Source organism: Prorops nasuta, unplaced genomic scaffold, assembly GCF_024137725.1.
Source record: "Prorops nasuta isolate Cenicafe-Biocafe unplaced genomic scaffold, Cenicafe_Pnas_1.2 PNAS00011, whole genome shotgun sequence".
Lineage (NCBI taxonomy): Eukaryota > Metazoa > Arthropoda > Insecta > Hymenoptera > Bethylidae > Prorops > Prorops nasuta.
In genome coordinates this window covers 2,650,596-2,677,272 of record NW_027116808.1, presented here as the reverse complement: position 1 = coordinate 2,677,272, position 26,677 = coordinate 2,650,596, and the positions used below count along the sequence as shown (strand labels likewise).

The 26,677-nt window shown below is 43.1% G+C and overlaps 1 protein-coding gene across 4 annotated transcripts in view; it reads right to left on the bottom strand.

The window, feature by feature from the left end:
* Positions 1-26,677, bottom strand: part of LOC136777571 (A disintegrin and metalloproteinase with thrombospondin motifs 9-like) — an 84,142-nt gene that overhangs the window by 4,046 nt on the left and 53,419 nt on the right. The window contains exons 6-23 of one of the 4 annotated variants that reach the window (XM_066733980.1): positions 18,127-18,337; positions 17,594-17,777; positions 7,062-7,276; positions 6,824-6,976; positions 6,590-6,739; positions 5,598-5,739; positions 4,804-5,162; positions 4,375-4,466; positions 3,956-4,306; positions 3,699-3,865; positions 3,387-3,637; positions 2,883-3,264; positions 2,603-2,764; positions 2,390-2,530; positions 2,152-2,283; positions 1,787-1,978; positions 1,462-1,677; positions 782-967 (exon numbers count right to left, since the gene is read on the bottom strand). In XM_066733980.1, the coding sequence (XP_066590077.1) occupies positions 782-967; positions 1,462-1,677; positions 1,787-1,978; positions 2,152-2,283; positions 2,390-2,530; positions 2,603-2,764; positions 2,883-3,264; positions 3,387-3,637; positions 3,699-3,865; positions 3,956-4,306; positions 4,375-4,466; positions 4,804-5,162; positions 5,598-5,739; positions 6,590-6,739; positions 6,824-6,976; positions 7,062-7,276; positions 17,594-17,777; positions 18,127-18,337 (3,686 nt within the window). Of the gene's footprint in view, positions 1-781; positions 968-1,461; positions 1,678-1,786; positions 1,979-2,151; positions 2,284-2,389; positions 2,531-2,602; positions 2,765-2,882; positions 3,265-3,386; positions 3,638-3,698; positions 3,866-3,955; positions 4,307-4,374; positions 4,467-4,803; positions 5,163-5,597; positions 5,740-6,589; positions 6,740-6,823; positions 6,977-7,061; positions 7,277-17,593; positions 17,802-18,126; positions 18,338-26,677 lie in introns of all 4 variants that reach the window. The other 3 variants (XM_066733978.1, XM_066733979.1, XM_066733982.1) reach the window with 3 other exon arrangements.

Here is a 26,677-nt window from a genome sequence, read left to right as displayed (position 1 = left end):
TCACACATTTAACGTTAATATATATGTTGTTAATAAACATTACATGAGGTGCGTGTGTCAATAAGTTGTCTACAAAAGTCCATTATGCCTTGGAATATCGGTACATGGTTATTATAATTGTTATTGTTGTTTCACCAGCAAAACAGTCTTGTATCTGATGGACACCCTGGAAGGACCAACCTTTTTTCCACATGCTTACAAGACCTTGAGGGATAATGATGAAGGGTGTGCGAGGGCACGAATCGAACCGGATTAAAAGGGGAGAGAATGGTGAACATCTATATATATGACATTGGTACCAAACCGAAGTAAATATGTCTTTCGCGTTCTCCAATGACAAATGTTACTGGAGATATTCGTACAATATATATATAGAACTTTATATGCGTGTGATCGATCGTGTGTGGGTGCGTCCGTGCGTGCTCGAGGCGAACCTCGGTGTGCAGTGCCAGAATCCGAGTCCCTCTCTTTCTCTCGCGGACCAAATTGATATGTGAGATGCGTGTATAAAAGCGGTGAGTCGTTACGCGTTCGCGTGTTTACAGTTATTGGAATGGGAGTTGAATCTTCTCCAATGCGAGGATGAATATCGATAGGGGGATTGCAAACACGAGAGTCATCCTTGATTATTTACAGAGAGCGAGGTTCGAACGAGAGAAAAAGTTGATGTACGATCAAGACACCCCGAGGAATGACGCGTTACTGATAAAATGATCAAGATAGGATAAAATAAAATTATTGATCGACGATACGATGAAGATGAATGAGGTATGTGGGATACCTCGGACCAAGGGGTCTCCTGCCAAGTATAGTCGCAGGGAATACGTTGGCATGGTCTCTGCGATTTAGGCTTAGGCCATTTCGAGCACAGCTCGTCCTTAACTGGGATTTCCGGCCCGTGGAGTCCTCGCCGACTCGTGCATTCCACTCGTCGTGTTTTCGTGCCACTGCCGCACGTTTTTGAGCACTGCAAAATATTTCATTCATCCAGACTGTCTTCAAACCTGCACTCTCCTCCATTCTCTTTGCTCGATCATTCTACGTGTGCCTCCCTCCCCCCCCCCCCCCCTCTTACGATCAAGACACTATACATATCGACCTCTCGATAAATACGACAAAGTAGCAGCTGTTGATCAAACTACACACTGATACGAACAATTTCTGCATTATGATTCGATTTTAGATAAATATATATGTGTAACGATAGCTAAATTCTTATGCATGCAATTTATAACGCAAAATACGGTACAACATCGATAAACATTGAAGCTACGGACATCGAACAGAGTACGGAAGAATCAGCTTGTTTCCTGATAGGTGTTAAGTATACATATATATACTGGTACCAATAATGATAAAAGCGAGTAGAAAAATTGGGACGAGCCAAGTTTTTCGACGAATCACTTTTATGATCAAAGGTATCGCAAGGTCGTCAATGGAATGAGAAATTGCACGACTTACGGGTGTCCAATTGGATACTCTCCATCTGCGAACTATGTTCGTGTTTAGGACGCGTGTCGAGTCGTCTTGCTCGGTGGTGCACGGTGCCTTCTGACACTCTCTCGTGTGTCGAGGCTTGTCCAATTTCGAGCACTCTTCGTCTGGCAAAATTTCCCTCCGGAAGCTTTGACAACGTACTTGACGATGCTGAAATCCGTCTCCGCATTCGACGTTACACTATTGGAAAGTATTTATATATATATATAGAGAGAGAGAGAGAGAGAGAGAGAGGAAAACACAAGTAAGATTTATAAAAGAGTGGACAGAAAATTTCTATAGAAATTACCTGACTCCAGTCTCCTGTTTTCCATACGGATGAACCGATCCGGTTATCGGGACACGGATGATTATTGCACGAGACATTCCAAGGTGGCTCTTGTCTGGCGTCGCAATAGTCTCTCCTAGCGACTATTCCGGTCTCGATGGAAATACACTTGACGATTCTATTCATGATTCCACCATTGCACGATTTCGAGCACTGCAAAAGAACACGTGTTTTTTCATAAGAACCGCAAAGCGAGAAACCACCGTACTTTCGTTACAACAGGCTCATTAAGCATCGTTAAAATGCGAGATTTTATTGCTCGAAGAGAAACTGTGCAGATGTTACAGCCAAGACTTTAACGTTGCATTGTTTATCCGGTTAATTACCTCGCCGTATATTCCCGTTTTCCACGCGTATCCAGGATGGAAGATTATACCGTTGCCATCGATCTCGTTATCCTGTTGGGAGAGATCGTCCCTCGGAGGTTGGGGGGAGTACGAGATGGGGGGAGAGTTGACCTGTGGTAAAAATATACAGGTTTCAGGAGTTAATATCGCATTGAGGAGAGAGAACGTGATTTCTACAGACCCGAGGTGTTCGGATGAAAGAAGAGGGCCTACTTACGATTGTGGGACAAGGCTTGAGCGCGCAAACAGACGCGTCTTCCGGTTTCTCGGAAATCGAACACTCGTCGCTGCTCGAGCCATCGGCATTTTTGCAAACAACCTTTCTCCTCCTGGTACCTTCCCCGCAAGTTACGGAGCACTGTGATGGAGGAGAAACAAAGAATAGAGGTTGAACTCGAAGAGAATCATGACACAGGATCGATATACTCACCGAGCTCCAGTCACCTTCCTGCCACCTGTGACAAGGACCAGCGTCGCAAACTTCCATAACGTTGATAGGAAAGATGCTGCAGAAGCTCTCTGGTACCACACGGTTCTCCACGTGGCACCAGTGCAGTCTGTACCTTTTGCCCTTGCCACACGTGACCGAGCACTGTTCCAAGAAAAAACAGTTAAAAATGTTAACATTCGTGGATAAAATTGCTGTATATATATATATATATATATAATAACAATAATAATCCTTTGCAGAAAAATTGCAAACTCCTCACCGTGCTCCATTCCCCGTACTCCCACTTGGGACAAGCTTTCTGAGTACAGGTTTTTCTCACAGTCTTCTCTTTGTCGGCGCAGGTCTTGTTGCTTATGGGATTGTTCCTGGAGTCGACGCAAGTGGCTTTCCTGTACTGATGGCCACTTCCACAGGTGACCGTGCATGGTCCCCACTCGCTGTAGTTCCAGTGGGCATCCTCGCAAGGTCCCGTGCACGGCTCGTGCTCGCTCGGCCTTGCCAAGTGGTGGCAATGATAAGCCGGTATTCCTCGGGACATGCGTCCCTCGCTGGTCAACAACGACTGGATGCAGCGTGAGGTGACGCTGCGGATTCCTGCTCCGCAGTGGTTCGAACACTCTGACTTTGATATCGCCTGCCACCTGAAATACGCGAGCAAACAATTCAGCGTTGTACACGGATCGAGCAGATGACGACTCTGATCTCTCGCGATCTTATTGCAGCGATGTTCAAACTCTTCCTTCGTGTCACACCAGATGCTTACTGTAAGGCGCAGTGAGAATTGCACAGCTGAGTCTCTTCGCGTGGTTTCTCCTCGCTTCGACAATAATCGTCAGGTACGAGTTCCTTGCTCTCGGTGCTCCTGCACTCTGCCCTCCGGTACTTCATACCCTGACACATGTGACTGCATCCCGACCAGTCGTTCAGGATCCACGTGTGGTTCTTCAGGATCCTCTTCGGCACCGTGTACTCGTACACTATTTGCGGTGGCTCGGCGTTGCTCTTCGAAACGACCTTGAATATTCAAGGTACATTTTATTGGTAATTGCAAATTGAACTTTAACGCGAATCGTACCTCTACCACCAAATCAAAGTTTAGTGGCCTTGAACTGTTCAGTCTCTCCACTACCAATTCCGATCCACTGTACTCGATTGGTATTCCGGTTGGAGCTATCACGGTTTTCCTCATGATTTTGTTGTTACCGTTTAGGATGTATTTTCCTCCCTCTCCGAGTCTCAGAGCTATGTATTGTTTGTAATAAATCAATTTTGTAGTCTTTTCATGGAATGATTTTGTAATTTCAATATATATAAAGTAAAAGAGATGGTTACCCAAATAATTGTCGTCCTTCAGAGTCTTCAGCCAGCTGTACTGTCTAATGTCGATGTAACTGCTACCAGCTGGGATTTTCGTCACCCTGTTGTAACCTGCCGCACTGGTGTTATAGGAACCAGCGATTCTCTGGCAAGTGGAATTGTCACCACCGCAAACTCCGCAAGCATCCAGAGCAGCGGGAGAGCCCAAAACGTGATCGCATCCGGCAGGCTCGCAGCGTCCGTTCACGCAAATATCAAAAGTGTCTAATCCGCAGGGTGTACCATCTATCACTTTCTCCGCGAAGAGATAGGACTGCTTGCTACCGTCGAAGCCACAGTACAATCTACACTTTTCACGCTCGGTTCCTGAAAATCCTTACAATTGGAACATCGTTCTTCATTGAAATAAAAGACTATAGAAAAATATCAATTACTGTATTCCGAATATTTAGCGTGCCATCTGGCGTCTCTCGGCACGCTCTCGATGTTGTTGATCTTGTTGTTGTAACTGGCGCACTGTTGATCCCTGAAAATCCAGACTTGTTTAGAAACATGGTCCATATTGAGTGGACCAGGACGTGTGAAAGAGATTCGGAGTCAATGAGATACGAATTTCAGCGTGGTACCAACGTGAAAGAGGTGGGGGATAAATTTGTCCTTGATTCGATTTTTCCGTTTATGCTATTGTTTAGAAACATGGTCCAGCGAGTGGACCAGGATGTGAAAGAGATTTCGAGTCAATGAGATACGAATTTCAGCGTGGTACCAACGTGAAAGAGGTGGGGGATAAATTTGTCCTTGATTTAGTTTTATCGTCTTATTTTTATATCGAGAGGGTATTGAGAAAGGTGGAGGGGACTAACCTGAAGTCCGAGGGACTACCAGTAGGGCATTCCTCGATGTTACAGCTGCGGTACTCGACGTGCTCGCCCACGCAGTATTTGCCGCCGTGTTGAGGAGGTGGGCTGTTGCACTCGCGTTTTTTTTTCTGCACTCCACCGCCGCAGGTGCGGGAACACTCGTAGTATTGGCCCCACTCGCTCCATTGGCCATTGATGGGTTGCAAGTTCCTTTTGGACACGCATTCGCCACGGTGACACCATTTGCCTACGTCGCAAGGCGTGCCGTCTGCCCAGGGCATGTTTTGCGTGTGGCAAATGGCCGCGCGGTCACGGGGATCGGTGCACCACAGTCGAGCGCACACTACCTGGCCGGTAACCAACTAAGCGTTCAGTTTACTTCTGCTCTATTATTCACTCTAGCCCGAGGAAATACTCCAGAGACACCCAATCTGTACCCCGAAGTCTGGACAGACTCGTATCGTCTTACGTTCATACATATAGTCAATTTATACAGGGCGTCCCTTTGAAATTTACCAAAATTCCCTTCAGTATTTTCCAAGAAGCTATACGAGACATTCCCTTGAAAAAGGGGGAAAAGTACAAATATCACCGACATGTTGGAATTGAATTTAACGCGGGGTAAGAGAAAGTTGGTCTCTTGGTCCTCTGTGGTTAATGTACAGGTGTTCTGGTTTATTGCATCGTAAAGGGCGTTATGAGTGCTCGTAATTCAAAGTGGGTATGGTATACGTGAACATACATATATATATATATATATATGTATATACATACATGTGCGATTTACCATAACTCACCTCGGAATCGCAGATTCTGGAACCAGGCCCGAAGACGAGCTCGCATTGTCTATTCTTCGAGTAGTCCTCGCCGGGTAAACGGTCGTCGTCCCTCTGCATCATTTTACCGGGCTCGTTGAGCAGGCAATCGCCGTATCCGGCGCTGAAAAAAAAAGCGAGAGAAAGGGACCGTCATAGGACGAAGACTCGACGAGAGCAAAGCGAAAATCTCGAACGATCCTGGGACCTGTCAACGACCACCGCTCTCGCTCCTTCGACCGCTCGAGATCTTCCCGCCAAAGACACCGAATTTCTCTCTCTCGAAAAAGAGAGGAAAAAAAGTCATCGACATACTACACTGCCAACACGCGAGCCTCTTCACTTAGAATCCTGCGGAACGAGATTCCTAAGTCGCCGGTCTTCAGCTTCTCTTCTATATATTTATATATATATATATATATATACGCAAAAACCTTGTAACGTGTATTTTGTTGATCCTGACGTTTTTAATGATATAAATATAAGGGTCCCGAGGAAAAATTCTGAAAGCTCGTTGATGATCCCAGAGGAAACCCGAAAGAGTCGAAATATCGGGAAACATAAATATAATTCGAGAGAATAATATAGTCTTCTTCCGCATTCTGGTAAGTTTGAACTCTAAACTGAGCAATGGTAGTCTATTTGCCGAGAACGACATATGCGCTACATCGTCTCGCGAATATACGACTAACGCGAGTACAAGAGGTACTTGCTTTTACACTTTATTTACATGCCATCGCAGCGATCTATTTCGAGCTGACCGTATCTTTGATGCTAGTTCAGCGCTAGACCGTATACAACGCGCATCTGACGTTTCCCCTGAAAATCTATATATAAAACCGTCTTAAAATATTTACTCCACATTTTTCCAACCTGGAAAATAATTCAGCGAGCCTTTGCGGGACATCGAGGCGTTAATGGGCGTTTTGCGACAATTTGCTCGTTGGCCTGCTTAGATAAAATTAATGACTCACTCGAGGAACTCGGTTACGTGGTGACGGGAACATTTAGACCATTCCCAAGGGACGCTCTCGTTGTTCAACCAACTGGACATTATATTGTAGGCTCGAGAACGATTACGAAATTTCATGCACTTCGTATCGTCGTCGTGTGGCATGTTCAGCCTGAAACGATCGTGTTAAAAAATGTGGACGTTCATTATTATTAGATAAGACATCGCGACGTTTGGACGAAACGGTGTCACTTACACGTGCCCGATCTCGTGCGCTATGGTGAAAGCAGCTCCCAGGCCGTTGTCCTGGACAATCGTGCAGGAATCTCGAGGTGAGCAGATTTTGCCAACCTCTGCGAGGCCCAGAGTGTCGCAGAGACCTTCGTTAGGGGTGTAGCAGAGGGTCTCCCTGAAGAGTGCACAGATTTCGAGATAAATCTCCGCACGCGTTAAATGGCGTCTACCTTGAAGAGGAACGTTACAATTTCTCTCACCTGGTTAACAAGAGGGCCACGTCGTGATGCTCGGCGGACGGTTCGTTAGGATTGTGATATTGCTGCCATAAACAGAATTTCTTCAGCATCTCCGAGGCTGAGATACCCTCGCCGATCCTGTGCTTGGTACCGAATAACTCTTCGGTCTTTTGGATCTTCGTTACGGCTATGTTGATAGGATTACCTATGGACGGATCCTTGTAGATCTTCGACACCTGTTGAAGAAGAGAACCGCTGATAAATTTGATCGATTCTTCGGGAATCGAGTGGTCGGGACGATGCTGAGGAAGATTGGTAAATTACGCGGAAGTTGTTGGATCCTTCCACCTGAAATTTCAATTAAGAGTCGCTACGACCACTTCAGGTTCTACCTTGTCGCTTAAAAAATTCCCTGGTAATTACAGCGTTAATTAAGAAAGGGGCTGGTCGTCGTGCGAAATTAAGGGAGGGGTCAAGGATTCGATATTAACCGTGGCCGCGCGGCTCGGTTGGTGGCATGGGAAAAACGAAGCTTCCAACTTGAATTGGCTCGATCGATTTGCATTTTATGATCGTGGTTTTTAGCCGAGAAGCGTGTTCGATCCTCATCAATTTGCGTTCGCTCGGAAGAGCGTCTCTCTTCCTACGGTCTCTCTTCAAGAACGTCGAGGGCCAAACGAGAAAATGATGATGAAAAAATAAAGAGCGAAATTTAGAGATAAAATCGAGCTTAACGAAAATCAGCCTCGTCTCGTACGTCGAGTCAGCGCTAATTGAGTCTTCCTATGTATATATATATATACACACACACACTCTACGTATATATATACATACACGAAGCAGCAAGATCGCCTCCTTGTGCTCCTTACACCTCGCTGCACCCTTACATCACTCGCGAGAGCATTATCCGCGCTTTATCCAGAAATCTCCAATATCAATCTCTGTCTCGCCAGTGACACGCAGGATTAACATAAAATTGCACCATTCTTTCCGAGCCAATGCAGATTTCAGATATAAATGGAACCGTTTAAGCGATAAAATCCACGCGTCGACACAAATTACTCGCATACTTTTAATGTAAATCAGACGCCGGTGTAGGATTGCTCCTATAAAGATGTTACGATAGATCCTACGTGTCCACGTAACACAAGAGTCAGTTTGAGAACCACTGCACGTCCCAAGATTCCCAACATTATACGATCGCACGACTGCTGTCCAATTAAACTCGAGAATCTCACCAGATTGGCGTAAAACTGCAAACATCCCGAGGACAAAAATCAAAGTACCTCGAGTCGTACCGAAAACTTTGAATCATCCGAGGAATTAAGGTTGCGAGTAAAAAACGTTTTTACGAGGTTCCCGAGTGTCTGGTAGGAATCAATCAAAATTAACAAAATTTGTAAATTCTTAGTGTCGTATACGTGGCAGAAACGGGTTTTATTGGTTGATTCCTTGAAGTCAAGCTTCACGGGTCCAATCTCGAAGCTTCCGAGGGACGTTGCTGGAACCAACATCGTCCGTAGAGACCTTGAAGAGTGGGCTAGCTCCGATGTATCGCTCAATTGACGCGCGTCACTCGCCTACACACATCCACATATACACACTGTTATTGTACGATTACGCTGGATCCCCGCTGTTATCTCCAGCGGCCACGAACGCGTTCGCATAATTCTCCCGGAGCCTCCGCTCTCCGCTGCACCTACGATCCGTTGATTTACGGTGGACACGATTGGATTAATGAGCGCGCGAGACGCGGCATTTTTTGCACCTATTGCGAAACAATAAGCGTGCACGCACACGGACGAGACCCGAGGACGTCGGTGAATGGCCGATCGAATCTCTGGAAAAACTACTGGACGAGCACCAATGAGAGTGACGCTCGGTATTATCGCGAGGACTTTCGGTATGCGCCCAGCAGCACCGATCCGAGATTTATGGCGAAAAGTTGCATTGTGCGATTGCCAGAATTGGATATAACGCATTAGCGGCGTCCATCTTGGTTGCAGAAATTCCTCCTATTCGTTGGACGTTGCACCCGCGGCACCAAACCCTTGGGCCTTAACAGTCGTAAATTTCTTCTTCAATTTTCTTCCTCCTTTTGCAATTGTCCGCGAAGAAAAGCTGCTATCTTCGAGGGGCCTGTAGTGTATACACAATAATTTACTTATTCTTTGTATATATATATATATATATATATATACAGGAATAAAACATTGTGTGCAGCAAGTTTAAGGGGTTTTTTCACCGAGCGAGAGTTTAAAGCTTAACAGTTGGATTTTTATAAATGCGTATATACGCGTCGTTCCGAGAGACGTCAGCTTTGTACGAGCTCCTCGTTGATTTATCGTAATCCTCCATTATTACTTTTTGCAGCCCGGTGCACGTGGAAACGCGCGCGAGGACAGATAATGGTTCGTTTAAGCCAATTTTCGGAATGGCTTTTTAAATCGAGTTACTTCTCAATGTTATTCCAGCAATTCGCTCGTTAAGCACCAGCACCACCGAAAATGTTCGAGTCGAGGAGGATGCGGGATGATTGTCGTCAATTTCAAGCTGGCTGCAATCGTCGATATGGGAGATGGGAATCTTGGGTATGGATCGACTCGATTCTTTCTCGTAAAGTGTTCTCGTTTGGAAGTTTGATTCCCGCGTGGTATGAGGAGAACGAGAGGGGAATTCTGATGTATCCTGGATTTTTTGGTGTAGTTTGTTTATAAGTGTATTTTGATCGGAGGCATTTTAGCTTTTGATCATCGACCAAAGACGATGATCGTTATTAACTTGTTTTATTCTTAATCATTACCACAGTTTTCAAGGATTTTTTCAATGTTAATTTTCATGTTCTAATCGTGATTTAATTCGTGGCTCGTTATTTTTGGGATAAGAGTGTGCGTGTATCTTGGGTAATTTAATGGAAGCGTTGGGTCGAGTGTATTAGTTGGATTATTATCGTGTTTTGTCCTTTGGGCAGGTTCAAGTATAATCAGATGGTAATTGTGAGAAAGGGAGGGGGTGGATGAGGTTTTCTCGTTCTCCGCTGTATAATCGGATCGCAAGCAGCATCGATAATTCTTTGTCGATGCTTTAACGAGTGGTCTCCCCCCCCCCCCCCCCCCCACTTGAAATGAAACATTGCGAGCATCGAGGGGTCATTTGCAGGTAATTCCACCTGCACTTGCCGCTGATCGACGATCCGAGGTCGACCAAGGCCTCCTTTCTCATCCTACCATTCGATCATTTCACAAATCTCTCTGCCACTACGTCATTCCTCTTATAAATAATTTTTTCAAGCAGAGATATAAAAATTGAAGAACTTAAAAGTTTAAACAATTTTTTCGTGATTGCATCAAATCACGTTATATGTATTGGATACGTATAAAGTTATTCTTGAAAATAATTGCAAAAGGATTATTTTGATTTTGTTGAAAGATTGTTTTATGTTGAAACCTTGCAATTTTTTGCAAAGTGGAATATTAATTTATATCTTTGACAATATTTTTACCGCAACCAATGTAATGAAATCCGGTGAAAGTTTAGAGAATTATGAAGCGACGTGATTGGTGCGAGTATCTTGGCAATGTCAGCACCCAGTTTTTGTGGCCTAGAAAACGTGGCCACTTGTCATGAGACACGCGTATATCTCGAGTGAGATAGTGGACATAACCCGGGCAAGGCGCTCTTACGGTCAAATGGGTTATACAGCGGACATAAATCCATATTTATCGACGTCCAGCGACAGCTCTTCCTCTTCTCGTCTACCTTGTTACAATACTTTTTTCCTTGCTCCAACCACAACCACGTATAAACACCCTTCTTCTGGCTCAACCACTTTTTCCCCAAACTTCACGAATCCCTCTTCGAGCACCGTTGCGATGCTCGAAATTCCATAAAATCATGAAAAAAATAACTTTCATGAAAAAATTGCTCTCAAAACCCAAAGAAATAACAATCTTCTTCCGGTTCAACCACGTTTTCCCAAAACCCCAGAAATCCCTTTTCGAAAACCCTAGCAACCCTCAAAATTCCACGAAACGACCAAGAAATTTCTCTGAAAATCCTCAGAGTCCTCCAAAAATAATTCCCTTCTTCCCCAATAATTGCCACAGCAATGACATTATCCCAATAAAAAAAAAAAACCTTCTTGAAAGTTCGAGAACTCGATGAAGTTTGGGACAAAGTTTCTCGGTTCTCGCGAGGAAAGCCTCGGAGCCTTTAAAGGAATGACGTTAATGTGAGATCTTACTCCCGGCCGAGTCGAGCGGGTAGTTTAGCGTTGAAAAACGTTAATGTCCAATCAGATAAGGGCACGACTGGTCATCGGTGATTATTCGATGCATTATTTTTCAATTATCGGATAAACGCGGTTCGATTATGATCTCCGGCGCTTCCACCCGGCGGATCCTATAAATTCTAAGCTAATTCTAGGCCTCGGAATGGAATTTACGGTTTGCGCCTTGTTCCTCGCCCCGAGCACCGGCGACTTTATCACTGGTGCATCCGCGCGCTGCACTTTGCGTACCTTTAATACCGCGCGAGTGACCGGCCGTGCAGCGAGCGAATGCACCTGTTGCTACTCGACTCTTATTGTCATTGCGTTCGATACTCGGAGCTGTTCTCGCGTGGAGAATCGTGTTAATGGGCCAATGGGCGAAACGAAGCAGTAAAGCCTTAAGCCGGTGGATTAGCTTTGTCAATCACAGCAGAGTGCAGCCTGTCGTGCACACTCGCGAGGCCATCATTTCTAACGTAACATATGCGATATATGCTACTTCAATTTCTCGCTGTTCCTTTTGTGCTCTTGCGAAATAACTATATATATCATTCAACTATATGGTTGTTTATCTGTTTCTGTGTTTGGAAACATTTGAGGGTTTTCGATGCTAATTGGAGAATGGTGATATTAAAATGAGAGGAAATTAAGATGATTAGAGTTTCTATACAAAATAAGGATCATTGGTAATTGGAAAACAGAATCGACTCATCGATGCTGGAATCATTTGAGGGTTTTGGTTGCTAATTGGAGAATTGTGATATTAAAATGAGAGGAAATTAACATGATTAGAGTTTCTATATATTCAAAATAAGGATCATTGGCAGTTGGAAAACAGAATTGACTCATCGATGCTGGAATCATTTGAGGGTTTTGGATGCTAATTGGAGAATTGTGATATTAAAATAATGAGAGAGGGAATTAACATGATTAGAGTTTCTATATATATATATATATATATTCAAAACGAGGATCATTGACAGTTGGAAAACAGGATTGAATCATCGATGAATGACAGGCGTGGGTACGTGAAAGTGAACTGGACGTCTGGTGGGATGATATGGCGTGCAGGGAAAAGACAAGGTGTGGTTGGCACGCGTAGGACGAGCAGCCGACGGATGGTAATGACCGCAATGACCAAATTGATCATCGAGTTAAAACGACCCCTTTCCACTAAACGATTCTCTGGAATCACGAGTGAAGTCGTGATTGAACGTCCAATTCCTTTAAAAGCTTTCTTCAGCACCAGTCTTCCTGTTGAACATCATCGCTGCGATCATTCGATATTCGATATTAATGACGGTAGCTATAGCTACTTCCACGTTTCCAATCAAAGCAATCCGTGTAACGCATTTATCCTCGCCATTCTACGCATTATCGCGACTTGTAAACCAGCTGCTTCTTTCGATAAGTGATTTTCCGAAAGAATCCTCTCTAACACTCGTATATATATATAGCGAACACACGGTACGTACACGCTGCCGAAGCAATTTGTCATCGCGCAAAACGCATTGAAAGCCAAAGCTTTGAAAGCGTGCAATTTGTAATAGAGATACATCGAGGCGAGAGTCAATTTGCAATTTATTCTCATAAAAAATTCTACTTTACTATTTTCCTCAGGATAACGAATTTCTGCAGCAATTACTGTTTTCTCTCAGAAATATCTAATAGCTTTGTAATACTATTCAGGTTACTTTATATACCATATCCACAACGTTAGTTGGCATACGCGAGGTGCGATTAAACTTTTTGCAAGATTATTTTGCAAGATTCGGTAAATGTCTATAGAGAGTTCTCGAGTCTACTTATCGAGTGGACTTTTTGCTACAATTGCATGGATTTTATTGGCATTTACCGGTGAGTATGTGCAATCGTTTTCCCTGACCCCAGGCTACATATATATATATATAATAACATAAATAGTAATATTTATAGAAACTCGATAGGAACCTATGATGGGTCGAGGGAGGACGACGGGAGATTAATCTCTTCATTAAATATCGAATATTAATTCACATGCATCGACTGATAATTAAAATTGACAGTAATAACACGTGCGAATTGAGATAGGAATCTGTACGTTGGAGGACCGACGAGAGATTATTTATTAATCGCGCGAACAATGATTCTTCAGCCAGCAAGAATAATGGATAAATCATAGATATGTAATAAACTTTGGCTATATGCACTATATACACGCACACATACATTATTGTAAGACACTACAGGTCGTCTCGTCGATATAATTCGACCGTATATACCAAAGACGTTAAATTAGCATATAGCCAGGCGTGGGTAGTTCTATACAGCAAACTCATATATATATATATATTGTGCGACTCGAGCTGATTCTTTCAGCCAGACGAAATATGCGGTATAAATTATGTCGAGTGATCTGGTTATGCAAGCGGCGCCTGTGCATTAAACTGGGTAAGCAGAGTGCTAGAGTCTAGGATGGCAGAGTCCGTGAAATGGACGACACCGAAGTCGAGTAATCGTGTATAGGAGCGTGCAATTGGAAATCGCGCAACGCGAACCCTAGTCTCGCGTGATTAGTAACTTTAGAAGAGTTTTAGAAGACTTTTAGAAGAGTTTTAGACGCGATTAGTAACTCTACGCTCTTCGACTGGATACACGTTTCGCGCGAGTCTCTCGTTAGATCGAATTTATGTAAGACTGCACCTTGGTCGTGGTACTCCAGGTGATGGAGAGTATTTAGTCCGAACGAACTTGTACGCGGATGACTAAGTTTATGAAACTCGTGGCTGCGTTTTATTAACGAACCTCGTAAACCGATACACAGTCTGTATATATATATATATATATATATAGTCAACACTGTGCGTAAGATGGAGGATCGAACCGAGGGAGAATCAGTGGCGATATTCCAGTAATTCTTTATTATACACATATATCTATCGCCCTTGCGATATTGCTTAATAAAATAAGCAATATTTGTTCTCGTAATAATCCTGCTCGGTGGCTACGTTTGATTAATCGTTCTTGTGAAATATTACCACTTTCTACCGGTCTTACATGCCTCGTATGCCATATATACATTTTTAAATACCACGCGAGATAATAAATCTCGTATAGGAACAAATATATTCAGGATAGAAACGCTCGCGTTGTGCGATAAGCTTTTTTCCTATGCAGTGTATAGTCACGCTTAATTAAAAGTTTTATCAATCCGTCGAGATAATTCAACGCCTTGTATTGTGATCCAGCAGTGATAGACATATATATATATATATATATATATATATATATAAGAGTCTGAACGGTTCATTCAAGCAAAATTATGCGTTTCCTTCCTACAGCAAAGGCGTCCTTGCAAAATGGATTTTAATTTTACGATTCGCGAAAAAGAAAATATGCAAAGCTCGTCGCGTGGAGATATATTAATAGAGAGAAACACACGCCCACGGAGTTAACGGTGATTTACGCGCTAGGAAGTTGTCAATCTGCCTGAGAATTACAGTCATTAGCTGTCGACCGATCGTTCATTAGCTATTTGTAGCAGCGATACAACTCGAACGATTAGCATTTAATAGAAGTTTTCAAATTACAAGGAATTAGTACGGTCGTGTTGCTTCGCTCCAGCAATTCATCAAACTCACGGTTTATGGACGAGTATACATATATATATATATATATATATATATATTTATATGTGTTTATATTTTAACACCTGTGCAAATTTCCCGTTGCGAAATCAGCGGGACACCGATATATATATATATATATAGGATACCGTTAGAAAAAATAGGAAGAAGAGATTCTTCGACAATACCAATGAGCATATATATACTATATATATAGTTGTAAAGCAACCAAACACATGGGAGGAATTCCGAGAAAATCATCGATGATTTTGGTGGCGAAAGCCTTGAGACGATGGCCTTGAGGAACATCGTAGTGTTTGCGAAGTAGCCCCCATCGTTCGAATAACGTGTTGGTAAACACAATTTATGGGACCTTGAAAACTCCAGTCAGCTGATCGATGATCCATTATTGAATCGTTAGCCCGACGAATCTTTGGATGGCTGGGGGAAAATTCGTGAAAGTATCGTATCGATATCTCGAAGATTAAACTCGAATGATTCTGTAACAGATTTTTTATTCTTGCGAAAAATATCGAAAACGATTTGAGAATGGGAGAAGAGAACAGTGGGGATTCTCCAATAGTCGTTATGCAGTCGTTTGGTTCGAGATGAGATAGTTTAATTGGATTTTTGAGAAAAGAGTCAAGCGAGTCTTTGAGAAGAAAATCTGGGTTATTGGCGATAGAAGGGATGTTGGGATGAGAGGAAAGCTATTATTAAGCGTTGGTACGAATAACATTTATCGCGCCTCTTACTTAATACAACGAGTGCTATAATTCTTGAACGATAACCGTATTTGTGTGTGTGTGTGCGAAGATGCAACGACAGCTGCTAGCAAAATCTTTCGTCAATTTTCGCAATCGATACGATTTTTCCTGGCTGGTCGATTTAGAAACGAGCATAGCACCGGTAAAAGCTCGTGTCGACATCGTTCTCGATGGAATTTATAAACGTTACAAGGTTGTAAAGATTCGAATCCTTTACGATGGTGCATATATGTGTATACCTCGAAACGTTTAAGCATTTTCTCAGAACACACTCGTATAAATGTATAATAATATGTATATACCTTGCAATATTTTTCTCTTCAGCCCTGAACTTTTGGATGATGATCCAGTCAGTCTTTGCACCAATTTTCAATTTTCCCAATGTAAGATCTTGAAGATCAATGAGATCACAAATTCCTTGCTACGACTCCATGCAAAAATTTATATATATATATATATATATATATATATATATACACACACTCGTATAAGTGTATAATAATATGTATATATACCTTACAATATTATTCTTTTCAACCCTGAACTTTAGGATGATGATCCAGTCACTCTTTGTACCATTTTTCAATTTTTCCAATGTAAGATCTTGAAGATCAATGATATCACAAATTCTTTGCTACGAATCCATTTAAAATGTATATATGCATATATACATACACACAAGAGTATAAGACTGGACATTGAAGGAATAAGATTTTCCTTGGCCAGACACCGAGTCGAGGGAGGAATGGATTTAGAAACGACCAATAAAAGCTCGCTTGTCGACGTTTAGTCCCGAACGAAATTTATAAACGCCGCTCGGTCATAAAAGCGTATTAAATTCGATTCATTTATGACGGGTCATAATCGTTAAACGATCGACGAAATGTCAAGTTGACGTTGAATGTCCAAAGATCATATCGCACGTGGCTAGAAAATCATGTATTCTCAGCGAGTGATTTTCTTTGCTCGATCATTGTTCCGAGTCGTGCAGGGAACGCCGAGCCTCTTGCAAAATCCACCTATACACCCCAACGTTTCTCAAGCTGAACATTGCACACGAGGAATAACGAGCATACGTGGAAAAACAATTATCCTCAACCCCATGAAACGCTTTATGTTTATTACCCCAATAAAGCATTTCCCATTAGGCATAATAGTATTGTGAAAATATCATCGTGGCACGCGTTATCTCATTTTTCCAACTCCTCATCAATTTAACACTCGAGAGTGTACTCTCTTCGAGTTTAACGTTCACCATGCAGGCAGTGGTAACTATTAATTGTTTGATTTGCGATCCACCGACAACAAATTTCCATTGTGTTGATGGAAAATAAATCTCTCCTTCGAAGGATCAAGCTTGTCCTATATATATATATATATGCAAGTGTATAGGAAACAGTGTTGCAACAGCGTCGATCCAACGACGTTGAAGAGTCTGGAGAACCGGAGACGGTCGAAATTGTCGAAAATAAACGGTAGGCGTTGGGCAACGGGTCTATATTTGCATAATATTTAACCTACGAGACAGATCCTGCCGCCGCTTTACAAGATCGATTATTCCGCTGACACGGCAACCGTTGCTGGAAGATTCACCGTTTTATCTCTTCAACGTTGACACAGGTCGATTATTTTCTCCTCCGGACCCACCCACGTTCCATTATTGTCCTTTTCAAACCCGAACCACGCGATTCGACCAGCGAGAACCAAACGTGGAATATCGTCACAAGGAGAACTAGAAATCTCGAGCCTCTTTGTTTAATCCTTTTTTCATTTTATAAATTATACCAAAACTTTCCACATTTTTTTTTTCGACTAAAAATTGTTAAAAATATTCTCTACATAAAATCTGCGGTTTTTTATATACATATATATATATATATATGTGTGTGGAGAAAAGAAAGCGATACTCACCATACTCATAAGGACCAAAATGTATCTGGTTAACTGGTTTCCGTGGTATTCTATCATCTTGGAGTCAGCCACCACCATGATCTCGATGAAATATTCTCGTGGCAAAGCTCGTCGTGGTCTCCACGTGGCGAAAGAATCCGATTCCATTTCCGAGTAAGCATTTTCCTCGGTAAGAAAACTGTGCCTGCGGTCCACGGAATAATACTTGCTGTTACAAAAATGCTCGTATTACGCAATGCAATATTTTTTAGCGATTCCTCAGCATCAAAATTTCACAAATTTTTGTATCATTAAAATTTTGCCTCGTTCCAGTTTCGACGGAGAATGTGACAGATCCTTCCGTGTATGTATTTACGAGGCAAGGTTTTATAATTATGCAAAATACTTCTTTTAATTTCGTATTATGCTTAAAAGAGAAATTAGGGAGTGGGGGGAGGGGGGGGGATGGTTGATCGAAGAAGTTCATTGTGTTCATCTAACGAGGAATTCTTCAGGATCGAGATTGATGATTTGAATAATTTAGCCACGCTTACCTATCGTAACGATCATCGTGCCTGAGAGAGTTCCGATGCCTTTGGTTTCCCACGAACTGCTCATATTTCTTATTGTTCTCGTCGCTGACCCGATCGAAGGATGTCTTTTCCATCAAGGATCTGCGCTCTCGCCTACGCTCTCGCACGTAAACGTTCTCTCTCGTCGAGTTGCCACTCGTCAATGGACTCGACGACGCGTCACCGCTGTAATCTGTAACGAAAACAATCACCGAGTCTCGTTAAAACCATAATCCTCGCTATATTTTGCAACGAAGAATGTTTAATGAAATGCTGAAAATTCCTGAACAAAATAGAAGATCAATTTTTTCCAAATCGTAATTCTATAAATTCGTCTGGAGAAAGAAACCGGAAGTAGAGGAGTAAGAGTTTGAAGGATGGGTTTTTATCGTTTGTAAATCTCGAGTTTCGCGACTTTTATCCTTAATTGCCGAGTGCGTGGAGTCGAGTGAGGTTGAGCAGGTGGGAAATATCATTAATAAATCTCGCTTGATCGTGGCTTGCTCGGTCGCTCTGTATTTAGCGGCGCGTTTATGCGTAACCACATAATTATTCGGCGAATAAGTGCATGTCGACGAGTGTATATACTGGTACCCCCACCCACGAGCCTTGGCATGGTCCCGTAACCACAGGATCGGCTGGGAGACCGACAATTTTCGAAGATCCGGCAAACAAAGCCGATTAACGGAGCGTGGACGGGACTGCGGCTGCAGCAGCCAGCTTGGAAAGATTCTTCGAGCTTTCCGCACGAGGATATAGTTTTTACCGATAGCGATCGCGAAGGGTGACGGGGACCTTGAACGAGTTCGACCAGCGAGCTACGCCGGCCGATGCTTCGAAGAGAACGCCGATACTTCCACGATGTACGTAGTACTCTGCTCGGTTTGTATATGTATAGCTAGCTTGACGATGATGGCGTTGGCCGATTTTATCGGAAATTGCTGAAGGATCGGTTTGAAGGACAGTGACGCGAAGGGTTGAATTTCGCGAATCTTTGATTGTTGATTAATTCGATAGGAAAATTTTGTTATTGTATTTGTTACAGGATTTTCTTCCATTAGGTATGTATATATATATAGCTAACTCGACGATAACGCAAACCGATGTTATCAGAAATTCCTGAACGATCGTATTTAGAGGCAACGACGCGATGGGTAGCACCGCAAGATTATCGAGCGAATCTGAAAAATCGATCGATCGGAATGGCAAATTACCGATCGACTACCGAGTTAAGAGCAAAGTTGCTTTTGTCCGATGGAGAGAAAAAGGAGAAGTTTTCTGGCGTGGAACGTGAGTCAACGAAGGAACAAAGCAACCGGAGATTGTATGGTGCATGAGAAAAGGTTTATTTGACGAGAAGCGTAATGGGTATCGCATTAGCAAACTCGAATAACACTTTACGTGCTTTCGCTGGCAGTTGAGATGGGGGCAAAAAATTGGAGGAGTTGAGCGGTCTGGGCGAATGGATAAAATCGAAGAGCGTGACAGTGGGTAGCATTGTCGTTGTGCACGCTGCAGCCACACGGTATCTCTCAAGGCTAATTAGCGATACGACGCTCGCTGGCGTGTCTATACAGTATAGACATGTACGAAAGTGACGTGATCATCGCGGTATGAATATATAGGTATGCTACGCGCCAAAAAATGCCGGCCCTCATTTTTTGGCCCCGAGCAATTTCGCCAAGTGCCCAATTATCGTTATTATTATTATCGTACGCTGTACAGGAAAATTTCGATAAGAAAAAAATATTGAACAAAAGGATTGTACTTTTAATTTTTATTACGACTGTACACATTTTATCCCCGTATACCGTATAATTATACAAAAATTTAACAACAAAGAAACTATGAAAAATATAGATTTGCATATGCAAGAGTAATCCGAGGGACAAGTGCGAATCGAATGCGGGATTAAATTACGGTAAGAGAGAGAGTGCTCCGCGTAATTAAGGCGATAATTCTCGCTTATTGCGATGTACGACGGTGAACCGTGAGCCGCGGGTAGAAACAAAGGAAAATGGACGAGGACGGGAAGACACGCGCGTATAATAACCGCAATGGCGAAGCTGCATCGGGAAATATAATGTTCGAGTGCTGCGGGAGAGTCGATACTAATAGGATGCGATTCTTGTCCCGCAGCAATTCCGAGGGTTGATTCCCGTCCACTCTCTCTCTCTCTCTCTCTCTCTCTCTCTCACTTGGATTGTAAACTCGCACGAGGGGGGGGGGGGGGGAGTTGAATAGAAAAAAAAAAACATTGAAGGAACCCTCGTGTTGCGGTAGGTCGTCCCCGGAGCCAATGCACTTTGATGCAATCGTAATGATGGCTTTATTACCAGACGTTACGACTTTTATCATTACCATTATTATTATTACAGACGAACAGATTCCGAGCATTGTTTTACGGCGGCAATTTGACCGCCCTCGTAAAGCACTCGATTCTCGCGACGCGACGCACTCTCATATTCAATTGGTTTACGTCGGCGAGTAAAAGTTATTTATACATTCCCATATTTCCCATCCTTCTTCCCGGCCGGAGATCAAAGGGACAGAGAGACACGTCCTTTTCTCGTTCTCCACCGACTCTCTTCAGCTTCGAGTCGCGATCGTCAATTGAGCGAAAATTATCGTCCACCTCGACTAACAAAAATTGTATACGCTTTGTTTACGACGCGTCGTGGATGAAACGTCCTGGCAAACTTTCCACGAACACTCGTCTCATTTTGTGTCTTTCGTTCTCCATTCTGATCCGATTTATTCCATCTCTTTCCTCGGTGCGAATTCTTTGTGCACTCACCAAACACACGGTGGATCTTCACTTTTCATTGGAATAGAAAAATATCGAGACGTTGGTTATTTTCATCGCGAGTGTGTGCCGTGCGTGAGTGGAGACCCGGAAGAGGAGGTGGAGGACAAATTTTAAAAGAGAAGAGAAGCGGAGGGACGAAAATGGAAGACGCTTGTACGCCATAAGTATAAGAGCAGGGGGTACGGCATACAATATTTGAAAAATAATTATTAGAGGCCTTACAAAGTGTGCTCGATGGACGCAGAGGGTTTACCGGATAATGTACAGGTGTAATAAATTGAAGAGATGGTAATAAGAGAGAAGGGGTCTTTGGTAACGGTTCGGTGGAACTCTCGATAACTCACGAAATAATTCCGAAGGGTCAAAGGGTCCCCGACTGGTTTTCACGCGAGTTCCACTCCCGATTCTTCGGTCAATTTTTCACGAATTCCTTTCTGGTTTAGTTGGTCGAGGCTTTTATCATTCTAATAGGCAACCCTCCTGCCCTCGCTTTACGTGATATACGACGACTCCTCGCGCGACTTATACTCACTCGTGCCTCTGTGTGTGTGTGTGTGTGTGTAATACCAACACAGCGAAGACACCGCGAGGAAAACGCATTCATCCTGACGACAGTAGCCCCAAAGCCGAGAGGAAGCCGAATGAAGATATTGGCGATAAACGGTAAACCTTAACGCACGAACACAAATCAAATAAAGCGCTATCACTTTTCCCATCGATTTATGCGGATAATGCGTGTACGCGCGTTAAGACTCCCGAGGAACGTGGGAAACCATCAATTTCCGAGCAAAATTGATACGTACGCGGATTCTCCTCGAACTCGATATTAATTCGCCTCCATTGGAGACGTCTTCGACTTGCGTGTATATATATATATATATAGGAGCGTTCCTGTGCGAGTGACTTGGTTAAACCCGACTCGATGCCAAATTCCGTTCTTACACCGCGGTTTTCCTCGTTTCGAAACGCGAGACAATTGACGTTCGAGCGGACGATCCGGTTCCGATCGACGCCTCTCTGACACGTGTACGACACGTTAAAACTGGCCACGCGACGCGCGAAAAAATTGCGCGAATCCAGAGTCGATTTACGGCGCCCGGATGCGGATTTACGACGAGTCGTTTGGCGACGTCGAGGATGAAAAGTCGATGGGGCGTTTGACGAAAGTGGGAAAAATCCGCGTAACTGTGAATATGGAGATATCGATTTCACGGGCATAGGAAGGTGTGTATATATATATACACCTTGCGGAGGGAACTCGTTTCCAGGAGGAATCTTCGAGGGGGAGGGTTTGCGGCTAACCGATAATTTTTCTTCGGTTCGACTCCCACGCAAGGCCATTACGTGCGTCTCGAAATGGCCAAGTCGGCGAGATAATAGGGCACACCGTTTCACCGGGCCAAAGCACCGACGAGCATTTATCCTGAACATTGTCACGCATTGTCCGTTCGCTCAACGTGCGCCGAGCCGCTTCCTCGAATCCCCCCCCCCCCCCTACACTCGCTCTCTTCAATATGGAGAGCTGCACACTCTGAAAAAGTGGCTAAAACCATCAGGAGGAGAGAAAGAAGTCCCTGCGCAGCCCCTCCTAATTGGAGAGATCGCGAGCAGCCTGTTTGATCCACTCGGAGATACCGGAAGTTACGAACGTTGCCCTTTTTAGATCCAAGTGAATTTCTCGAATTAGGTATAACGCGCACGTGCAAAAATCTGCTGGAAATTAAGTTTATTGAATTTTCGAGTGAATTGTTTTGGTTTGATTGGATAAACACTGTTTTTTATTTTTATAACGTTATAATTATATATATATATATATATATATATATATATATATATGTGTGTTAGTTGAGAGTATATAAAAATTGATGAAGAGGCACGTAAATAGCTCGAGTTTAGGCGATAGAGGAGATCGAAGAGGAAGAGTGCGAAGGTCGAAGAGTTTTGAGAAAGATTTTCAGCGTCGATCGACGATTGTTGCAGTAACGAGACACGTGCACAATGGGTTTCGAAAATAGATGAATAAGAAGCAGATGCGAGCTTGAGTAATCGACTCGGATCGAGATGGTGTTTTATCGCGCGCTACACACACACGTAATACACACGTACAAACGAGGCTTTTATCGAGGGATCGTGGAGGAAACAAAGCGGTCAAAGAAATTTAATTCCACGCGCTTATAGATCAAGGTCGCGATCTATAGATCATCGACGGAAGAGCTTCTGGGAAGGAAAGATCTACGAAGCGCTCGATCTTCTTTTGGTCCCGCGAGAAAATCCTTTGGTTCTTGTCGCGGCGCGGTTCAACGGCGTCTTCGGCATCAACGATCTATGGATCGCGATCTATGGATCATCGCGAAGCTCGGAAAAATCCTAAAGCTGCAGAATTTTGACGCACTCTTATTTGTAATACGACGGCACTTTTTGCTCGATGCTGAAGAGTTTTCTTTCCCGATGCATTATTATTTGTAATACGGCGGCACTTTTTGCTCGATGCTGAAGAGTTTTTCTGGCGCCGTTGCGTGGCTGATATGGCTTTTAGCTTTCAGGCTGCTCGCCGATCGTCGAATCACGGTGGTCGTATCTGTTTTTGGATATTGCTGACACATGCTCCGCTGCAGGTTGTACTGCCAATGGGTGCCATAATCGGTCGGTCGTCAGGGCGTCTACCTGCCATGCAGCTGCCAGGTGTTGCCCTTCTCAATGACGAATGATCCCCTCGGATGCCCGCGACCACTTAAGGAATTTTACACGCTCCTTCCAGGTCTCGCTCACCTTCGACATCCTTCTCAACCTCTGTCTATATATATATATATATATATATATATAGTGCACGTGTACCACATTCACAGCTCTATGCCATTAGTGCAACCGTTTCCTCAGGATCGTAGCGATCGATTAAATTTATATAATTACATAACGCTATACTACTTTATGTATATATATATATATATATATATTACAGGTAAAAATACCAATACACGAAGAACGAGAGAAAATACCTTACGATTACATCATTATCGAAATGTTCTCCAGCGCGAGGTGTCATTAAGGGGAAATAGTACTGGTAAACATTCGCGGAATCTTGCGAACGTGCGAGATTCGCGTCGAATCCCTCGGCGAGGGTCTTCTCGCGTGAGAAAAGGGCTCGGCGATTTTTCGCAAATATTAACTAGCATGCAAATCGCTCGGGCAGTGGTAATCTTGAGTACATACGAGCTGGCGAGTCTCGATCGAGAGATTATGGAATTCCGTCAAGAGGCTGAGGAAAGTCGAAGAGTCAAAGTAAACCAACTCGTGTGTATACATAATAGAACCTAGTTCAAACGAAACATTTTCACTATATATATATATACAACATCTTTCTCGCTCTAACCACTGGAAGAGTGTTGCGAGTAAAAAATGAAACCAAAAATTGCACGAGATGGAAACAATTTTTAATTCCACTCTTTTCGTTCAAAATAGTTCAACGAGCTTATATACACAGTGAAAATATTTGTTTATACGTTGCACCGTGCGTGCCACACTAGGTACGCCAGTAGGAAAGCGTTGTAGCGAGCGGAGAGCGAGAGCAAAGGGACGATGAACAGGTGAAGGGGAAGTGAAAGGGGAAAGCAGGGGGGGGGGGGGAGTAGGGCGTTCTGTACGAGCACGGTGATTTATTCGTGGATTTTAAGCAAACGCCATAGGGGTTCCACTTCCACGCCTGTAACTCCGCGTAGTAAAATTTATGTCCAAGTCCTCTCACCTATACCAACCGGAATCCTTTTCTCCGCTATAGCGTCGCCATTTAACCCAACCTATTTAACACACGGGGACAGGAAGAAACTTTTTCTCGAGCCAACTCGAACAATCGTCCCAACGCGCGTCATTCCAATTTATTTTTCACGTCAAACAACGCTGCTGCTCATTTCTATGCCCTGGCAATGACAAATTAAACCTGGTGGGAGGCCCATTCGCGCGTAAGTATATAGATATAAACGAAAACTGTGAAAGTCTCTGGATTCCTCCTCTTCAGCGGCAGCTTTGACTCTTCGTCGGCCATCAACCACGAAGGACACCGTTGGAGCCTAATTTTATGATTTATGCGATTTTAATAACCCGTGCTATTATGGCTACCACATTCTTACGTAAGATCAAGATCCTGAAGAGTCGTGTTATATCTCTGTGCGATTCGTCTTCGTGTATCGATGAGTTATAGAAGATATATATATATATATATGTACTTTCACCGAATTCGGAATTATAGCCCAGCATGAGAACACCTTGAAGAGAGACGAGAGGATATCGCAAGAATTCGCCTTTTCGAGCCTTTCTTTCAACGCGAGAAATCGAGTTAAACTCTGCCCCCATCGATGTCCCTTTCCTCGTCGTAAACTTATTATTTACGAGTAATAAAAATCTAAAGTTTCAGAGGCTGAGAAACAAATATAACAAGCGTTAAATTTCTATCAGCCTTTCCGCTGCTCGCGAGCTCGATAAACGAGGCTATTTTATGATTCATTCCTCGAACGCTCGAAAGAATAACGCTGCATCGTTGTGCGCGCGTAGGATAATTATCGCAGCAGTGATCCTTCGGGCTACCATTAATTAAATAATTATATTGACTGGCAACTGCGAGATAATCGTCGATTGCGCAATTGAAAATCGATTTAACATTTTTTTTCATTGGATAACCGAGAGAAAATTTAACTCGAGCGATTTCTATGAGCTCAAGTTTTGCGTGTGACGATATTTTTTTGTCGTTCGCGTTTATTTATTGGCTATGGCGAGTTTATTCAAATTTCCTCGGGTACTGGGTATAATAATCTTTCGGTGGATCTACAGCATTTTATAACGTATCATTTTCAATAAAAATGCCCGTGAAACTTGAGAGGGCAAGAAAAATATATAAAGCAGCGTGGAAGGTGGGCCATGAGAGGCGCGAGTTCCTCGAAGCTATGTCTTGTCTGCAAATTCAATCTTTGTAATAACGTCAGTTCCTCCAAAGTTTTAATGATCCTCCGAGGATCCTCGCGATATCCCAAATAATCCTGCAGAGTCAATGACTCCTCTTTCTATCAGCGGTGGTCGATCTTGAAAGATTTATTAAGAAATTTAATTGTTTTATTCTTATCAAAATAAATTGAAAATTATATATATATATATATATATATATATAGAGAGAGAGAGAGAGAGAGAGAGGGAGAGGATGGATTTTACCAAATGGTAAAATATTTCTATGGTCGAGTTTTAAGGAGTCCAAATTCAAGCTGAGGGGTGATCGAACTTTATCTCGACGCGTGATTACTTTTTAATCGTGAATCCATATCGCTTACAATAAAGCCTGGATCGATAAACGGGCACCGAACTTTAATTAAAAACGAGAGAGCCACGAAACGGCTCGATCGTGGTACGCGGCAAAAGGAGGAAAATATCTGGTCATTGACCACAAAGCTGTATAGAAAAAAGTATAAAAAAATACTTAGGTTCCTATTTAGAAAACAATTAGCAGCAAGTTAAGGTCAATGACCTCGGTTCTCCCTTGTTACAGCGTATCGGGTTTATGAATCGTTTCAATAGGGCTTTTATAGGACCACCGTGAAAGGGCACGTAAGGGAATTGCATCCCGGTCTGTTATTAAATGATCAAATCAAAATTTCAAGGTACCATTTATGTAATTGTATTTATTAGGGTTCCGGAGAGAGATACGTTCCTGATTGGTCCCATTTCTATCCAAACGAAACTCGA